This window comes from Poecilia formosa, unplaced genomic scaffold (genome assembly GCF_000485575.1).
Source record: "Poecilia formosa unplaced genomic scaffold, Poecilia_formosa-5.1.2 Scaffold576, whole genome shotgun sequence".
NCBI lineage: Eukaryota > Metazoa > Chordata > Actinopteri > Cyprinodontiformes > Poeciliidae > Poecilia > Poecilia formosa.
The window spans coordinates 182,416-200,990 of NW_006800515.1; the positions used below are offsets into that span (position 1 = coordinate 182,416).

An 18,575-nucleotide genomic window follows, 5' to 3' on the forward strand; every position below is an offset into this window, starting at 1 on the left:
CAAGGGAGACGTCGTGGCACATTTGTCTTTAAATTGACTCCTGTGTGGTGAAGTCAGATAGAAATAATTTTAATCCTGCCATTCCCATGCACATGATTTCCCATGCAAGTGTATTTTCCCTCAGATGATTTAACTAAGGCCTGTATCACATTGAAGCAGCAGTAAGACATGTTTCTGTATATTTGCATTTGTCTTATTGGCATGATATTCCACAGACATGCCAGAAGTCAGCGACTGGTCAGCAGTCATTCATAAAGCAAAAGTAAATATCTTTGAATTGGACTCTTCCGGTCCATAGCTGCCCAACATGGGGTGTCAGCGTTGCTTAGTAACCACAGCACATGAGTGACCTTATCGGTGCGGTCATAAAAATGTATGAAGTCCTTTTTTTCATATTCTCTTGTGTGCTGCGTTTTCTCCCTCTTTCTTTCCCTCTGTCTCACACAAACATCGACACAGACACGTAGTTCAGATGAACAGACCCTAAACGCACTGTCCTTTGTACGTGTGTGTATGCGTGTGTGTGTGTGTGTGTGCGTCAGAGAGAGAGAGAGATACAGAGAGAGAGAGAGGGAGAGAGCAGCAGAGTGGTAATGAAAGGCTGTACCTGACACATGCCACAGACCGCATGGAGCAGCATAAGGAGTTGGCGGTGGGGGGTTTGCATCCAGCGACAAGAAAATCAGCACAGTTTCAGAGGATGTTTAGTTTCACTAGAACATTCCTGCGATGTTAGTTGAAGTACAAAAAGGCACACAGAGGCTTAGGAATTTCATAATGATATTTGGATTATGTGTTTGCACCACTATCCATATCAAATCTCTGTGATGGACTTAAAGGATGTAAATCTGTTCACTGTGGTTTCCAGAGTCTTAATCTGGATTTAATCCCCAAAACATATTTATTGAAGTGACAGATCGCTAGGCAGCGCTGGCTTTGTGTGTACGCATGTGTGGGATTTTCCAAGGCCTCTATAAGCCAGCGGCAGCGATGATAACACACAGGACATTAAACACAGCATCTGTCAGCTCGTACTATCACAGCGACTGGCTTTCATACAAAGTGCTGCTCTGTTGTTCCCACAGGGAGCACAGATGTTAGCCTTGCTGTCGCCTCCGTGGCCATCTTTTCTCCCCGAAAACATCTGTACAGCTGTGTTTGTCGGGGCCGAAGCGTCGCACGCCGCTCTTGAACTGTTGACAGCTAGGGGCAGGTCGGCACAGATGGCAGAAAGGGGGTGTCAGGAGACTGGCACCGGGTGGAGGTGGTGGAAGGGCAGGGGGACGGAGGGGCGGTGGCAGGTAGAAATGGGTGGGGGCTCCCATCTGGCCTCGGTGCTGGTAGTTTGACCCTGGGGCATATTCAATGTTTCCTCAGCACACAGCCTGTCAGGAGCTGGAAGTCACCTTGTGCAAAATGCCTTATTTTCTAGAAGGTTTATGCAGAGTTGAGACAAGTGGGGAAAGCGGGGGGGGTGGAGTCGGACACAACCAGTGTTATTATTTAAACTAACAGTACAAAGTAGACTTTGGAAACTATTGAGGAAATAAGTAGCCTATTTCATTACCATTTCAACAATTCTTGACTCCAGAAAATACTGGTTCACAGTTTTTGTTTTGGTCTATGCTAAAAATATTCACATAATGGCAGCATAAGACTAGAAAGATCCTTCGCCTGCCGGGATCTTTCTAGCTCTTGGCTTTTTTCTAGTGTTCCATGTTACTTTTTCCTCATGTTTTCATCATTTGGGATGAAAACAGAACGGCTTTCCTCTGCTGCTTATCAATGATCACAATGTCTGGATCTGTTGGCCATTACCAGCAGCTGGACAGCTCAGTTGGCGAGACATCAGACCCCAACCTGAGAGACTGGGGTTCGCCGTGCAAGGCTGGGGTTATTTAGCTGGTGAATGTCAACCATCATCCAGTGTTGGTCCTTAGAAACCATCAAGACCATCAATGTTGACTGCCTCTCTGATTAAATGAGAGCAAATTAACCGAGAACCATACCAGCTCAGACACTGTCCGGTCAAACAAAGTCTTCAGGACATTGATGGCACGTTGGCAATAGACATGGGAAAAAATAGGGCAGTGGAGCTACATGAAAACTGTACCTAATTTGTTCAAAATAACCTGTACAGCTGCTCTATTAAAGACTCTTGGCAGAATTTCAGTCAAGTTCATTTCATGCCTTTTAGGCGTCTCACAGATGTAAAAAGAATTCATTTAGATGTCAAGGCAGTTTTACTTTTGTATAAAAAAAAAACCCTGTTTCATTATAGATATCGATGGACTATCAAGACTTTAATATTTTCCAGAAGTAAAAGTACTCAGTAGGACCCCTCATATAATGGGTAAAAAGATACTCATTCATTATGAGGAATTTCCTCGAATGAACTATAAATCCTACAGTCTAAAACACACAAAATGTCCTTTGTCCTGCTGCTCCTCTTCACTGTGAAGAGGAAGAGCAGGGTTTCTCCCAGCATAAGTTCTTTTTAGTTCAACAGTTCCAACAATATCGGACAGTTTGACTGAAAAACCACACGGCAGGATTAAATTAGATACACGTCAGGTTGTTTCAAGAAATTACTACAAATTTCAAACTACAGTTTGTCACATTGACATAAGTGAAATCTATTTCAACACTTTGAAATCCACCAAGTCAGTCAGTCAAAAGAATAAGTCTTAGATGGGGTCTTAGGTCTTAGATTCTTTTGTCAAGGTATACAAACTGAAAAAATCTGGGGGATTTGTACATTAGTCAAACCATTATTATCTTTTATTTTGTATTTGATGAGGGTAGCTAGTGATAAGCTAGCATAAAACTATATTTGCACCATTCAGTGGGGCTGTAGTCGATATGTTGATTGGCATATGCCTAGTCAAATACAAACTTACTTTGTTTGCCGAAATCTAAATCTATTTAAACACAAGTTAGGATTTTTGAGATTTCCTGGTTCTGTCATTGCAGTACAGCATTTACATTCTGCTTTCTTTGCATCAAAGATCGTTCACAATCAAGTTTATGTCAAGTTATAGACCTCACCAGACAATGTCTAAAGACTGAGCATGAGAATGCCCCACAGGCCAGCTCACTGAACAGACCTGTGGATCCCAATAACTCTGGACAGCAGCATGGGGTGCTGCTCAGTGGGGGTGCCAGGCCTGACCTGGACTGGCTGTCCAGGGCACAGGGCCAATGCACAAGAAAAGCGCTTTACGGAAGGGACATGTGGTCGGTTCAGGTCAACCCGACGTCTTCAACCTCACCCATCCCCCGTTGCAGCTCCCCTCCCTTATAATCCCAGCCTAAGGCTTCCTCCTCACCTCAGCCCCCTCCCCTGTTTGGAGCATACAGCGAGGAAATGCCACCAGATGCCCAGTGTCTAAGACGGGCATTATGTTCTTAGAGGATGTCCTGGTAATTCTGCTTCTTTTCTGCAGACTGTGTGGTGTGTGGAGGAGACGGATCACAGAGAACAACAGGTAGCCATGGTCTCTGCACGGTCACGTGGTTCTGCTGTCTATGCAAAACAAGATGCGACTCCCCCAGAGGGAAACATGTCCGTGTGTGGTATATTAGGAGATACACTCCCATCATTCAACACAAATGCCGCACACACAGACAGATTCTAATATTGTCCACATAGCATTGTCAGTGGCATTAAGGGCATAACTAAATGGTATTCAGGGATAGCAAAACAAGGACGCACCAACAGCAGCGTTTAGTCTTGTATTTTATAACATGTTACTCATCAAGAATTTAAAACCGGAGGAGCAGGACTTCATCTGCGATAAGGAAAACTGTCAATCACGGGGACTCTGGGAGAACGTGCTTTGTCAGACCCTGAGGGGGCACCACTGACCTAAATACAAAATTGTCAACAGCAATGCTATGGTGACCAACCAAAGAGAACTCTGGGGAGACAAACATTTAACCTGGAAAACGGCATTTAGTGGAACGAGAACGCACCATTTCCAAGGGTTCATTTTACATTCTGATTCAAAAATTAATCCCTACAGGGTACAAAATACACTTTTGTACATATATAATACACACATATTTACCCTGAAAACAATACTGAAATGTTTTTTGTTTTTTTTGCTGAATGGAGGGATCTTGTTATGAGAAAGTAGCTATCTTACATGGAAATCCTTTTGTTATTCCTCAAGCTTATTTATCCAGGGAGGATCAGTCATTCGTTTTTCTGCATTGTAATGATGGTATAGGCTGTACATATAGGAGAAAAGAGATTATTGAGATTACTATTAAAACCTCAGCAAAGAGGATTTCTCAAACCCAAGCTCGGAGGTGCTGAACGTATGTTCAGTCACTGAGAACTGACGCCACCGTGTGGCCAGCAGCTGTTACTGATGGGGAGGCGGAGAGGAGTAAGGAAATAAGTAGACTGTAAAGTCTACATATTGGTATCCCTGAATACCATTTAGTTATGCACTTAGTCTTAGATTGAATTAAATCATTTTTGATCTAACATTATATCTACAATATCAGGTTACTGTGCGCTTATCCAGATACCATCTATACATAAGGCACTACAGATACAAGGCAGATGTTATAAGTTAGCATAAATATACCAAAATGGAAATGATCTGCGGGCTACAAACTACCATATTTAGAAAAACTACAGATCAGATGATTAATATCCACTCCCCGTGATTAAGATAAATAAATCTGAGCTCCTTTTACTGTCATTTGTAAGGTTTTGGAATTCCAGCAAAACACTGAGAGACATTATCCACACACTGAGAAAACATAGAACACTGCTGAGAAAAGGGTCACAAAAGAACCACATCTACAGGTCCGTCTTCATGATTCAACTATAAGAAACACATAGGCCAACGTGGAAGACCCTATGGTGAAAGGGTGAGCAAAAAAAACACAAACACCTGTCTCAGATTTCCTAACAAAAATCTTCATGAAGACTAATAGGAACAGTTTCAGAACGGGGACAAGTTTCCATTATTGATGGAACCATGAGTTTTCCTCTGAAACGGAGATCCTGAAGGAGAATATCTGGCCACGGCATTTTTTTAATGCAAAATGTACAGTGACATGGCTGCTTCACTGCTTAGCATGTTTTAGGATTTGTTACAAAAATGCAAAAGATATTTTTTATACCACAATTGGTCAATGCATCATGGGGGATTCAAACCTTACATTGAAAAATAAAGATTCTATTTTTAAAACAAACATGAAAATGTCATTTTAGCCCAGGTACACCAGAAAATGGTAATGAAATCATTTCTTGTCTGTGTAAGAGTTAGAAAAGAAATCTGAATCAGCTAAAATCTGTCAATGGACAGTTTAATGAATTGTCCACAATAAGTCTGTATTACATATTTAAGTTAAAGTAACACTTTAGCTTCTGTTGTTTACAGCGATTTTTAATATTTCTGTACATATTAGACACAAACTGAGATTTGGCCAATAAGATGTGAAATATGTTGCAATGCTAATACCCAGATCTAGATACGGCTCACGTCACGTTGCTCATTAAACATGATCAAACCTGGAAAAAAAAAAAATCTGCTTTCTGTTATGCCTTGTCATCAGTGTTCAGGTTGAAGAGGAATCCGCAAATAGCTCCCGTTTCACACAGGAAAACAGAAGCTGCACCCGCTCAGAACTGGTTGACCTACAAAACCAGCGAGACTACTGATGTTCACCATCACTGCAGGACCCCGGTGTGTCGTAAAGACTCACGCTGATCCGAGAGGCTATGAGGCTTGACGTGTGACATCGACCTCACGAAGGAACAGGAGGGGGAATAAACACACAACTGCCCGGTAACAGCGGCGCTCTGCTCATTGGCTGCAGAAGAATGTTGCATTGACTGTTTTCACTGTGCATAACCACATAGACAAGATTACTGCAACACAGATACACACTAGCTTTTGTGAGCACCAGACACACACTCGTGCACATGGACTTTCTGTCACCCTCACATAATTAAACATCACAATGACGCACTGACAAACTGCTCTTGAGAACTGGGGCAGAACCACACAGCTAAGCCTCTTTTTAGTCAAATATCTGCTGAGAATTCAGCAGTTTCCTCCCTCCGCTTAGATTAGCATTTAGTCCCGAGTAACGGTGCTGTCATTTTGTCTTTACACGTCACCCGCCGTGCTTCAGACTTAACGTCAACGCGACTCCTCGGACGCGTTAAGGAGCAGCGCATTGCTTATGCTTGGAAATGAGAAAATTCAATTCATGTGTCTTAGCTCCAGTTTGGTAGAACTTTTAAGCACACGGTTCACAAAAAACGAGAGAGCTGAAGAAAACATCATCTGTAGAGTCAGTAGGTCAGATGAGACTAAATCAATGTTTTGTTTTTTTTTAAGCGTACATGCAAAACGTTTTGTCACTGCACATCACACACAGTGACACTGTGGAAATTGTATTCTTTCGCAAGGAAAAGGAAGTTGGTCAGAGTCAATAGAAAAATGGATAGAGTTAAATCGAGGGCAAGCCACGGAAGAAAACCCGTTAAGACACCGTAGACCACCTGAGTGTAGTGACCTTTGACAGGATGATGACTCTAAACATACAACCAGAGCTCTACTGTAATGGTTTAGATGAAACACATTTCGAAGTTGTGTGTTCTACCCTTACATGTAGAGGATTTCTCCTGGTACTTGCATGTAATGTTATTTAAAGCTGCCAAGCACAGAGGGTGTCAAAATAGTGGGTTTCATTGTAGAAAAAAAAATGTTCTGAATTTATTTGTATTTCAACAAAAAAAAACAAAACAAAAAAAAAAAACAAAGTATTGATAACCTTCTCAATAATCAAACCTAGCTCTAATCCAAATGTTTTTAATATTTGCTGAGAAGCTTTTTGAATGTCTCCAATGGGATCTTTGACCATTTCTCAAATGTTTTGGGGCTGTCAGGCCTCCTTGCCACCACCTTAACCCTTAGCTCAATTTATAGATTCTTTATCAGATTCAAGTAAGTCCTCTGGCTGAGCCACTCAGAAACATAAATATATTTCTGAAGTCACCTCTTCAGTAGTGTGTTCTGGGTTATTGTCATACTAAGATGTCCAGTGTTGCCCAGGTTTCTCTTCAGACTGCCTGATGTTGTTGAAAACCAGTTGCGGCCCTGTGGGGTTTTCTCCGGGGGTGGGAAAGCTATAAATCCAAAGAAGACATACATCAAATATACAATAATAATATATCAAAACATATACAAAGGTATACAAACCTGTGTGTTTACATGAATGAAAACAACCAAAGCAACATTAAAATGTCATGAAGTGTTCCACTATACATTTTGCTCTTCTATCCTAGTAAATTTCTCAATGTGGTTGAAGTCAGGGATGCTTTTGAAAGGTTCTTCTCCATTGGCCAATGCATTGAGGCAATCCATTTAGTAGCAACAACGCATATTAGCACCCATTAAAAAAAATTAGACTAATATATCAAAGGGCCTCTTCAAAGGTGAGTTCCATCCTTTTTCACGATACAGCACTACTATTTAAAAACACTGTAAAACACCTACACCACATATTTATTCTTTTTCTCACCTCATCACTGTCTTAATCCATTCTAGGTCATATTGTGATGTTTGTAAAAGAAGGCAGGGAAAGTAGAACAAAGCATTAGCCTCGCTACGTACAGTTAGCTAACCTGTCGACCTGTCATTCAGACTAACTTTATGTCATCTCCATGCGTCGCCTTCATGGCGGGAAGGTGGCGGCATGCAAATCGAGCGGCATTCAAGTCTGGGCGCAGGAGACATGGATATAGACATAGAGGTCCGCCCCCGAATGAGCTTGAGTCGAAGAGGTGCTACTGCGCATGTGCAACTTTTAACGAAATTTTTACGCCCCAGTGCGGAAATACGTCACCAATCAGACAACGTCGACGAACAAAATAACTTTACTCATCATAAACTATTTATTTCACACAATTAAAAATATACATACATATATTTCAAAAATATTCTCATTTTATTATTTCATTTTAATGTCATTTTTTTTATGTCTTATTCATGGTAATGTGGGGAGTGGTGAGGCAGCGCCCTTAGCCCTCTATTGACCAGCCGCCACTGTTGAAAACCTTGACGTAGTTTTGTTTTTTATACCTTTTACCTGAGATTCGTCTTCATTCGCAGATCCTGTGTGGTTTCATCCAGTTTTCTGGAACTATCTCAGAGGTGGTATAAGCCGGACCAAGCTGAGTCTAACACAAATGATTTGATTGGCAGCAGACTCCATTCATTGAAAGCCCCATGGATTTAACAACAGTACCTAAACCATATTTTTCAATCTAAAACTAGACTGTAGTAGTTGGCAACACGGTGACCTGATAATAGATATTTCCATGGTCAAATCCTGTGACATACTGGGTAAACTGGGTAAGACAATCCGCAAAATGACATCTTCAGAGCTCCTGCGTGCTCATGGCCCACCCCAGTTACTGCAGTGATCCTGCCCATTTTCACATCCACGTAGTGAGGAACACACTGCGAATGACAACACGCCCAACTTGGCTAGACACGAACCGGCTGGAGTTAGACCTGGTAATGGGAAAATGGGCTTTACTTTTAGAGATGGTTACAAAGAATATTGGTTTAATAGAGCAGGATACCCTGGTCTGCCCATTAATTTGAGAAGCATCAAGAAAAAAGGCCAAACAGATAAAAGGCAGCCCCGTGGTTTGGATATGATGCTGTGTAAGGTCCTCAATTGAGTGGCTAATTGTGTCATCTGTTTAACCCACTGAAGAGGTGTTGGCTCAGTATCAGGGGCCCATTAATTGGTACAAACAGGTAGCAGATGTAGTCTGGGAGATTGAACATCTGCCAAACAGTAAGCCAACTGCCATGAGCAGTGATTCGACACCCGACTGATGGAGAAGGATCAAAGAGAGGAAAGGGGAAGAAGGGGAAAAAAGAAAACACTTTAACTATGACACGTAGGAACCTTTAATTATACCATCAAATTAATTGTATCTGGTCTGTTTCTCTATTCTCCTCAAATGAAATCAATGCATTTAATTAGAAATAATATCTCAATCAATAAATGTAGTGTTTTTGTCCTTTTAGCATTTCACATAGGAACAAAACTCAGCTTAAATATAACTTTTGATCGCTGGTATTGTGTCACTACCTCAGTGTATAGTGCAATATTTGTTTGCAAAGAAAAGACACAAATTTCTTTGTTGCTGGAAATGTATGGAAATACATTATTGTCTCAAAGCAGTAGTTAGCTTCCAACTTGCTAAGAGAACACAATCTACCTGGATGTGATGTCAATCCTATGTCTGAACTCCAATCTTTGTATATGTTTTCAAGGTTGATTATTTCATAATTGTACAAAAGTAGAACAAGGAAGATTTAGAAGAAAATGCTCTACATGTCTAATTCATAAAACAAAAAAAGCAACTGTTAAGTGACATAAAAAAAAAAAAAACATTAGTTGTAGCACTTCATATCAATTAACACCCCAAAAAGTAAAATCCAAGATTCAAAAAGTTTGGTGACCCCTGAGCCCTCATCTAGATGATGTGGTTTTAAAGCAGGAGCATGCTATTGAGCACTCTTTTACATCACTGTTTTCTCTTCAAATAGGCTTTACTCTCAGGAGTTCCAAACATTTGGTGAATCATTTACAGTCGTTTTACAAAGCAACATTTCAGAAATCGCCTCACACAAGACTTTTGAAACAGTGAGAATATACAGAATATTGAATAAGACAGTTAAATTTAAATGTACATTTCCAGTTAAATAATAAAAGCAAATCTCAGCCTGAACATTTCCTCAAACCATCTCCCTATATTTCTCAACAAGGAAATAGTTCAGTTTCTGTAAAGTCGCACCTTGTAGCATGTTACCTCGTGGGAATCCTGGGATGTCACATCTAGATTAATGAGTAAGTTAACCGTTCATTAATGGTGGCAGGAATCCACATTCAGACAAATATGTGCATTTTTATAGCAGGTTTTCTCCTTCATGGTAACTGAACAAGGATTTGCAGGTAGTTTGGGTCCAGGTTTAGATTTAATTGGGTCTTCATCAGGTGGACTGTTCCTTCCCAATTCTGCAACTCCTGCAGCTCTTCCAGGTGGACAACAAGGTATTTCCAGATAGATCCAGTAGATAATCTCACACATCTGAGCAAATAAATAGCTAGATTTTTTTTTTCTAAAAGCAAACATTAAATGCTTGCATTGAGAAACAAGCATATTTAATAAGGTTTTTTTCCCCAATTCTTGAAAAATTCTAGAATTGAATTTGTTTTGGACTCAAAATGCATTGGTAGGAACCTCAGAGTTCTGTCTGTGACTCATCCTGTGGAGATTGAAAAGGAAAGGCAGAATTAGATATTTGTGCTAATGTTTATGGTTTTAAAATCTGCAAATGGTTCACATAGTTTTAAGCCATGTCATAAAGAACTACCAGATTCCACAAAAACACATTTGAATGTCTTGGAAACACAAAGCAAGATCAAATAAAAATCTGAAGTGTAGAGTTTAGCAGTATTTAGCTGCAAAAAACAGAGACCTGCTGACATGTAAACATAAAAATAAGGACTAGATGTTTGGTTTTGCTTTCTTAATCATTCAACGGTGCAGATTTAGAAGATAAAATTCAATAATTAAATTAGATGAGACGTTGATGCACAATACTGTACCTGCATTTGTTTGTGTATCCACTCCCTAAAGAAAGATACATTGGTGTACATTCCTGGCTTTGTCCTCAAACCACATCCATAGCCCCAGCTAGTGATCCCTATCAGCCACCATACATTTCCTGTCTTAACCACCAGAGGTCCTCCACTGTCACCCTGCAGGACACAGGGCAGAAATTTGTCAGGACAATGCATTTATGACACATGAAAGAAATGTAACGTCATAAAAACAATATGCTGACACAAGCTTTTGCTGCATTCTTGACTTCTGATGTTCCATAAATAATGTAAAAAAAAACAAACAAAAAAAAAACCATCTCTATTTTATGGTAAAATACCAACAACTGTGGCTGCCAAACTTTTAATTTCGGTAAAATTGTGGCAACCACAGAATTTTACCATACAAATAGGCATTTTACCATATTTATACAATGATCTGTATAAAATTTATAAATACAGGCTTTACTGTACTTGTGTGGTAAAACCCTGGCAACCACGGCTGCCGGTATTTTGACGTAAAGTAGAGACTTTGTTTATTTGTTTGTTTTTTTTACAGCGTAGCATTGCTTTATTTATTTTACTAAACAAAATATAAGACAAGGAAACCTACAGACAGCTGAAAACAACAAAGCAGCTGATGTCATATTTGAAGCATTAGCTAGATTTCTTTTAAACGTTTTGATACCAAAACATTTTTCCTATGAAATTTACATACACTATCCTAAAATAATAATTCTCTGAGTGGCCAGAGAATTATTAATTAAATTATCCTGAAATCATCCAAAACAACTCTAACATCTGATTCTTAGTTGTGATTATGTAGCTCTGGCATGCGAGAGCTGTGATGCTTATGAGGCAAAAACTAACTTGGCAGGAATCGACGCCTCCTTGCAGTTTGCCTGCGCAGAACATGGTCTTGGTTACCTTCCCATGCAGCACGTAACGATTATTACATATATCTTTACTATAAATGGTAACCTGAGCTTGATGTAGTATATCAGGAGATGGACCTGAAAAATAAAAAATAAAAATTGCAAATCTATAATTAACTTTACGGAAGTCTAAAGTGGACATTTTCTGCACATACTTTTTCCGAATGGTTTTCTTCAGATAACGGGTACATATACACACGGTTTTTTTTTTTTTTGTTTTTGTTTTTTTTTTAGAGATAATGAGTTAATCACGAGAAAACAAAATTTGATGATTGGTGTGGGTTTTGATCCTGAATCCAACCTTGAAATGCATGCCATTGTGGCAAGCGGTTGAAGGATGAAATCGTGTTTAATACACACATAAAACCATCGGGAAATTAACACGTTAGAGCGAGAAAACCGTATGTGGAAAACGGGAAATTAAGTTACCTCAAGATACGGGAAATTAAGTCATTATCTCCGGAAAACAGAAAATTGTTTTATCTTGAGAAAACAACCAGGAAATTAACTTATCATCTTGAGAAAACCATCGGGACAAAGTATATATGGTAAAACGCCCTCTTTGGCTTCCGTATAACTTAGTCAATCATGACAATTACTGCTCCTCAACATGTGCTGGAAGCAAAATTCAGAAAAATTAGGAAAAAAGAAAAAAGAAACACAGGGAGGAAAATTTGAGAATGAAAATAGCATGAAAGGATCAGAAAAGCTGGATATGTTCAATCAGCTCACCAGATGGATACAATTGCCCCCATCCAGTGATCCAGGCTTCACTGCTGCTATTTACCTGAAGCCCAGCATTGGGGAGACACACTGGTCTCACTGTTCTTTCTATACAAATAAATATAATGCATTTTGTCAAGATGAAGTGAATTGATTGTTCTCATAGACGTTCGTCTAAAGATAAAAAGTGGATTTAAAGAAGAAGCACTTACGTGTGAAAATGATGGGCCTATTGAGTTTTACCAATGCGATGTCGTAGGCATTGGTCTTAGTGTCAAAATCCTGATGACAAATGATTCTCTTCACTGACCTTCTAGGTTGCAGGTCTGGCAGGTACACATCCCCATAGGTTGCCGCCCATATTTTAGGATCAGAAAATCTGTCATGGGAAACAAATTTAGAGGATCTCTCGACACGTTTTATCAGCAAGCCATACACGAATCATTTTTTGTTGTACAATCAAGAACAGAACAGATCACCGAGTTGTAAACATGACGCACATTGCTACCGCATGACACCCAGTCATTAGATAAGTACATAGCACAGAGCTTGATATTGAAACCAACAAAACTAAGAGGTCCAATGTAGACATAATTTGGTTCAAAGTTTGTCCAGGTGCAAGTTTGTAAAGACTGGGTTTTCAAGGAAGCGAAAGCTGTCAAGAGAGCACAAGTCACGTCATTTCTGGAGCAGCTACTTTGACCGTGGGAATGGCAGCCTCTTTCACATGAACACCTCAAGCCAGTCGAAAGCCATCTTGTTGTCCTGGAAGGGCTGAGAAGGCACGGTCAGCGTCAAGTCAAAACTAATTTTGCTGGACGATAAATTGTCCCAGTAATTACTATAATATTGTTATTTTGAAATCATTTTTAAGTAATATAGCGGTAAATGCCACAACAATGCAAGTTCTCCGCCTCAGAGACTAATAAACCTTAATTTTGTACAGGACAGTCCATACTGAAACTGGAAGACATTTTAAATAGACGAAATAAAGCAGACCAACCAAAACTGATTAAAAATGTTAAAAAAGAGTAAATAAAAACCACATACAACTGAAGCCATAAGAAGTGGATTATAAAGTTTCTGTAAAGAAAATATGAATCGTCAGAATGAAAATTATTGAGCTCATTTTAATTTATCATGCGATTAGTTGATTAATTGCTTATTGCGACAGGCTTATCGAGAAGGTGATCGTCTCCAGACATACACAATACCTCATAGTTGCATAAGAGAACATTAAAAGCACTTATCAGAGTTTGATATGGTTCAAATTTTGGGTTGAAGTTGAATGGTTGGAATTTGCAGACGGCTGGCATCTTTATACCCTGGTTCTCTGTGTAGCCAATCACCTGAGATACACGTTAACCCCAAAGGTAAGATGGCCGGCTACCTTTTTAAAAGCCTCATTGTAATGGTTTCCATTGCAAATGCAACAAAAGTTTTGTTGATCATCTGCTAATGACAAAAACACAATTTCGCAATTGTGGTTTTTCCAATTAATAAGAAACTCTATAAAAATCACATGTGAATCAAATCATAAAAAAAAAAGAAAAAACACTCCAAACTACGATCCTCCTAGTTCCGGTTGTCTTCTTCTTTGTATGATGCTAAAAAAAAGTTCCCAATTTGGATACGGCCAAAAATCTGCCTCATCCTAGCGCCGAAACGTTTCATCATTTTGTCGTCAGAATGTCAGCAGCTAAATTCTTAACATTCCAATCACATGGTATTAAATTATGCCCATGAGACCTAAACACTTGACTGTTTTTGCGTTTATTTAGAAAACACCGAGTAACGACTCACGGTTTGAAGCAGTGTGCTGCACTCAGGATCCAGCTTGGGCTGATGATGGCGCCTCCGCACACATGCTGAGAGTAAATCTGGAGGCTGACCTGCCACGGCCAAGCTCCGTTCACCGCCTCGGTGCCACCTACGATGCGACCGCTCAAACTCTTGCCACATTCTCAACATTCAGAGGAGAAGAACCAAAAAAAGTAAATAAAATTGTAATTTAGTATTTCACCCTGTCACAAACAGAAAGTCTCTGTACTTGTCTGATTTATTCTTTCATGAGTTATGCACTAATATCTTTTCTTGTGCTCTTGTGCCAATTAGGAACTCACCAATGCATTGGAGTTTAACGGCTTTGACTGAGCACTGTGAGCTGCAAGGTAAAGTAAGATAAGATTATTATGTTATTATCACTTCACTCTGTAAATCACTATCCATACTTATATGATGGTGTGGCCATACCTGCGTTTGAGCTGTGACTGTATCGGGGATTTATAGGTACTTCCAGAAATTAGTTTCAAGTATCCTTCTGGGGCTGAGGTTCTAAAGCTGACTTCAGTAGAGCCCCCATAAAAATTTCTGTGGGATACACAGAGAGACAAGAAACAGTGACTTCTTTTTAGAGTATTCAATGTTATGATCCAATGTTTAGCCTTCTCTGTCTATGTTTTCATCATTCCTTTGTTGTTTAGTGTCGGTTCCGTTCGTTTCATTGTACTTTGGATTTGTTTAGATTCGTGTTTCTTTCTGCTCGCTGTTTTATAAGGTTTTTATAATGTTTCTTTTCCTCTTCACATTCTTCTTGCTTTACTCATTTTTCACCTCACCCTCATCCTTCCTTTCTGTGTGAAAGTTGAGAACAGAGGTTCTCCGTATATGCTTCTAACTTGTGGCTTGCTCGAGATAATGAGTTGATTTCCTGTTGGTTTCCTCAAGTGTTAAACCTCATTCCATCCTTCAAATGCATTCCAGTTTGACTTGCATTTGAAAGATGGAGTGAGATTTAATACACACCACTCATCAAGATTAACTTATCTCGAGAAAAAAAACATATGCAGAAAGTGTCTGCTCTCAGCTTCCATAATTCTGCTCCCCTGGTGTTAATTATTTCCTCTTTTGCCTCTGCCTGCTCCCATCCCCAGCTGCATCCGTTCGCCTGTTATCTCTCTGAGTCCTTTGTCATCTCCATGTCCTCCTCAATAGCTAAGCTCTTCTTCATCTGTCACTCTTTGCTAGATCCTCCATTATAAAGCAAATGTCCCAAATGTTCTCTGTTACTTTAGTTGTTTCTCTCCTGGACTGAATGCTATGGGAGACACTGTTTCATTGCCTGCACTTGTGTGCTACCATTACTCTCAACACAACACTGAGATCTTTAAATACGAAAGCTTACAATGAATATATGGCGGATACTTTTACAAACTTTAAGTTTGTTACCAGCTAAAAAAAATCCCAAAGACGGATAGCTGGATGGATGGAACTTTTAGATAAAAAAGTAATCAATTTTGGTAAAGCAGTTAATAGTAATTAAGACAAAAATCTTGACTGAACTTTTGCACAGTTGTCAGTTTTAACATGCAATTTACCACATCACTCATGGAGTTTAAGCTGCTTATCTGTCACATAACTTAAAGGACAATATACAACTAACCTTGAAATCTGATTGGTCACCCTGCCTGGTCACCTATATTATAATTGTCAACCACTTTGTTTGTAGTACATGTAGATTAGTGTTGCAAATTGGAATTTTCAGAGTAGAGACCAATTTAATTATCAGGATATAAAATAGTCCCCCTCCCCACCTCCTTTTTAACTTTAAATTTTGACAACAACCTTAAACATAGAGCCATAGCTGCAATGTGATGGTTTAGATTAAAGACACATCAATATTTTATGTGCTGCAATGGCCTAATCAAAGTCTGGAACTAAATCTAGCTGATAATTTATGGCAAAATTAGAAAATTGATGTTTGCAGATGCTCTTGATGTAAACTGATTGAGCTAGAGCTGTTTTGCATTAAAGAACAAGTAGAAATGTAAGATGTGAACAGTTGGTAAAAATATACTCCAAAGGACTGGCAGCTGTAAATGCAGCTAAAAGGTGGCTCTACAAAGTATTGAGTCAGGGACCTGGGCACAAATGTAGGTCACACATTTCAGAGTTTGCTGTATAACATTGTGAAAACCATGCAAATGAATGCAAATACATTGCGTTCAATTACAGTCTTAAATTCAGCAGATATGGGAATAAACTATTAGCACCTGTCGTAGCCCATCTGCACACACACAGTACTCCCGTAGTTGTCATTCCACTTCTCAGCACACACAGGCAACCAGAGTTTGTCTTTTGATGAATAACTTTGCAACAGGAAATCGATCCCCTGCAGGCGAACTGTGTAAAACAAACAACCGTACTCAGGGAAGACAATGGCGCATGGTGTATACGTTAGTGAGGAACATGTAGGATTTCCATCTCGATATCTTACAGCATTGGGACTCATCTGCTCCGTTTAAACAGTGCTGTACACCATCACACCACTGGGTGGTCTTCAGACACTTCCCACCCGGTCCACATGACTTCCCAAATGGACACTTGTAATATACTGCAAAGACACACATAGAAACAACAACTAATAAAAAGGGAAGAGGAAGGACACAAGCAGAATCACACTTAAGTTCAAAAACAAAGTCAAGTCACAAGGTTCTCTAAGTGAACGTACAGAAATACCACAGCAAGACGATGACCACTATCAGGGTGGTAACCACAGAAAGAGTAATATAGATGGTGCGCTTCCAGGGACGCAACTTTTTTGCTGTGGAAGCAGAACAATATTAAAATTAGAATGCAAATGAAAGAAGGAACTCCGTATTACACAGCATCACTGAAAAATACCCATCTTTTTTTTCTGTCTGACATAAAATCAGGTGAAACTTTTCATGTTTTAAGTCAGGTATAGGATTGTAGGGTGCTGTTTTCAAAGTTATACAGTAAAAAAAATGGTATAATTATATCAAAATTTTTGGTTAATTTAGCTTGTCATAGAGAAAAAAATATGGGAGTTCATTTTAAAAAGTCATATTTTCACCATGTTACATTTATAAATGTCACCATTCCAAACTCAATATTGAATTCACAAGCTAAGTACACATTTTACAAACTATTTAGCTTTCAAATTAACTGTTTTGTCACGAAGCTAAATATTAGTGCCCAAACTATATGGTTAAGTCTGAGCTAAATATTTAGCAAAATCTAGTCAGGAAAATATAAATTTTACAAACTAAATATTTAGGTTGGTTCCAAGCTAACTATTTAGCTAATATTCAAATTAGCTTGCCGAAAAGCTAATTTGCATTAGCGAAAGTGGAATACCAAAGTAAAAGGGATTTGAGACCCTGTGTATAAACTCCGCAGCTCGCGGTACTGAATCGTTGCTCAAGTAACATTTTATTTTTAATCGTCGATTCTACTCCTCTAGAGCCGACATGTTACGTGTTAGTTGAAAACATAGGATGTGCCATTTTAACGGCTACGCAGATGTTTACTTTGTACTTTGCAGCAATCTCTCTTTGTACTTACAACAGTCTCACTTTACAAGTGTAAAATAGTTATTTATTTCCATGCCGTTTGACATCATTGGAAATCTTTTTCATGGTTTTATTTCAAGGTAGGTGGTCCGTGAGTATTTTGTTAAATGGGTTAAATGATCCTCAGCCTGAAAAAGTTTGAGAAACATTGTTTTCCAGGAACAGTTGAATCAATGCACGACAGTACTGTCAAGCCAGAACACTTCAAGTTCCTGTTCATTTACTCTTAAATTTCTTTAGAGCAGCAATGGAAGTTTAAGACTTTCTGTTTATTCATTCGTAAAACAAAATTATGTATGTGAAAATGAGTCCAAAAACTGTTTGCTTTAAAAACGTTGCTAGCAGGTCTAAAGCAGCTAAAACGTGAATCTAACATGAACCGGAAGTGTTCTGGCTTGGCTGTAATGGTGGACGTTGATACAGAAAACTGTTGCTATAGAAACATGAGTAAACATCTGGATAGCCGCTAAAAATTTACGCCCTATGTTTTCAACTAACATCTTGGACATGCCAAGATAAAAAGAATAGATTACATACATATTAAAAAACAAACTTTACCTGCGAGACGACGGAGGCGACCCATTTCTGCCAGCAGCAGAATTTAATATAAGTCCGCAAAACTCAGCTTTTATTTTGACATTCCACTTCCGTTTATCGGCAGGCTAATTTCCATATTAACTAAATTTTTAGGTTGCCAGTAAGCCAAATATTTAGTTTGAAAATTAAATGTTTAGTTTGGAAAATAAATATTTAGTTCGCAAAATAAATATTTAATTTGGGGCTAAAATTTTTTGCCCCAAAAAATTGTCCCATGACAACACAAGAAATGTCTCCTAAAATGTAGGCTTTATATGTTGGTTTCATACATAGGTACATATATAGG

The 18,575-nt window shown here is 39.0% G+C and overlaps 1 protein-coding gene across 2 annotated transcripts; it reads right to left on the reverse strand.

Annotated features, from left to right (window-relative positions):
* Positions 1–9,586: 9,586 nt before the first annotated feature.
* LOC103129777 (transmembrane serine protease 2) lies at positions 9,587–18,354 on the reverse strand. Of its 2 annotated transcripts, XM_016665367.1 has the most exons (12): positions 18,251–18,354; positions 16,828–16,920; positions 16,594–16,710; positions 16,370–16,499; positions 14,571–14,687; positions 14,441–14,481; positions 14,121–14,280; positions 12,530–12,696; positions 12,327–12,425; positions 11,530–11,672; positions 10,666–10,818; positions 9,587–10,322 (listed from the first exon to the last, which is right to left on the reverse strand). In XM_016665367.1, the coding sequence occupies exons 1-12, from the start codon at positions 18,273–18,275 to the stop codon at positions 10,299–10,301; spliced, it is 1,269 nt and encodes a 422-aa protein (XP_016520853.1). In that variant the 5' UTR covers positions 18,276–18,354; the 3' UTR covers positions 9,587–10,298. The 2 variants fall into 2 exon arrangements, with proteins under 2 accessions (XP_016520853.1, XP_016520854.1); XM_016665368.1 differs by lacking the exon at positions 16,828–16,920 and having other exon boundaries at positions 18,251–18,296.
* Positions 18,355–18,575: the final 221 nt, after the last annotated feature.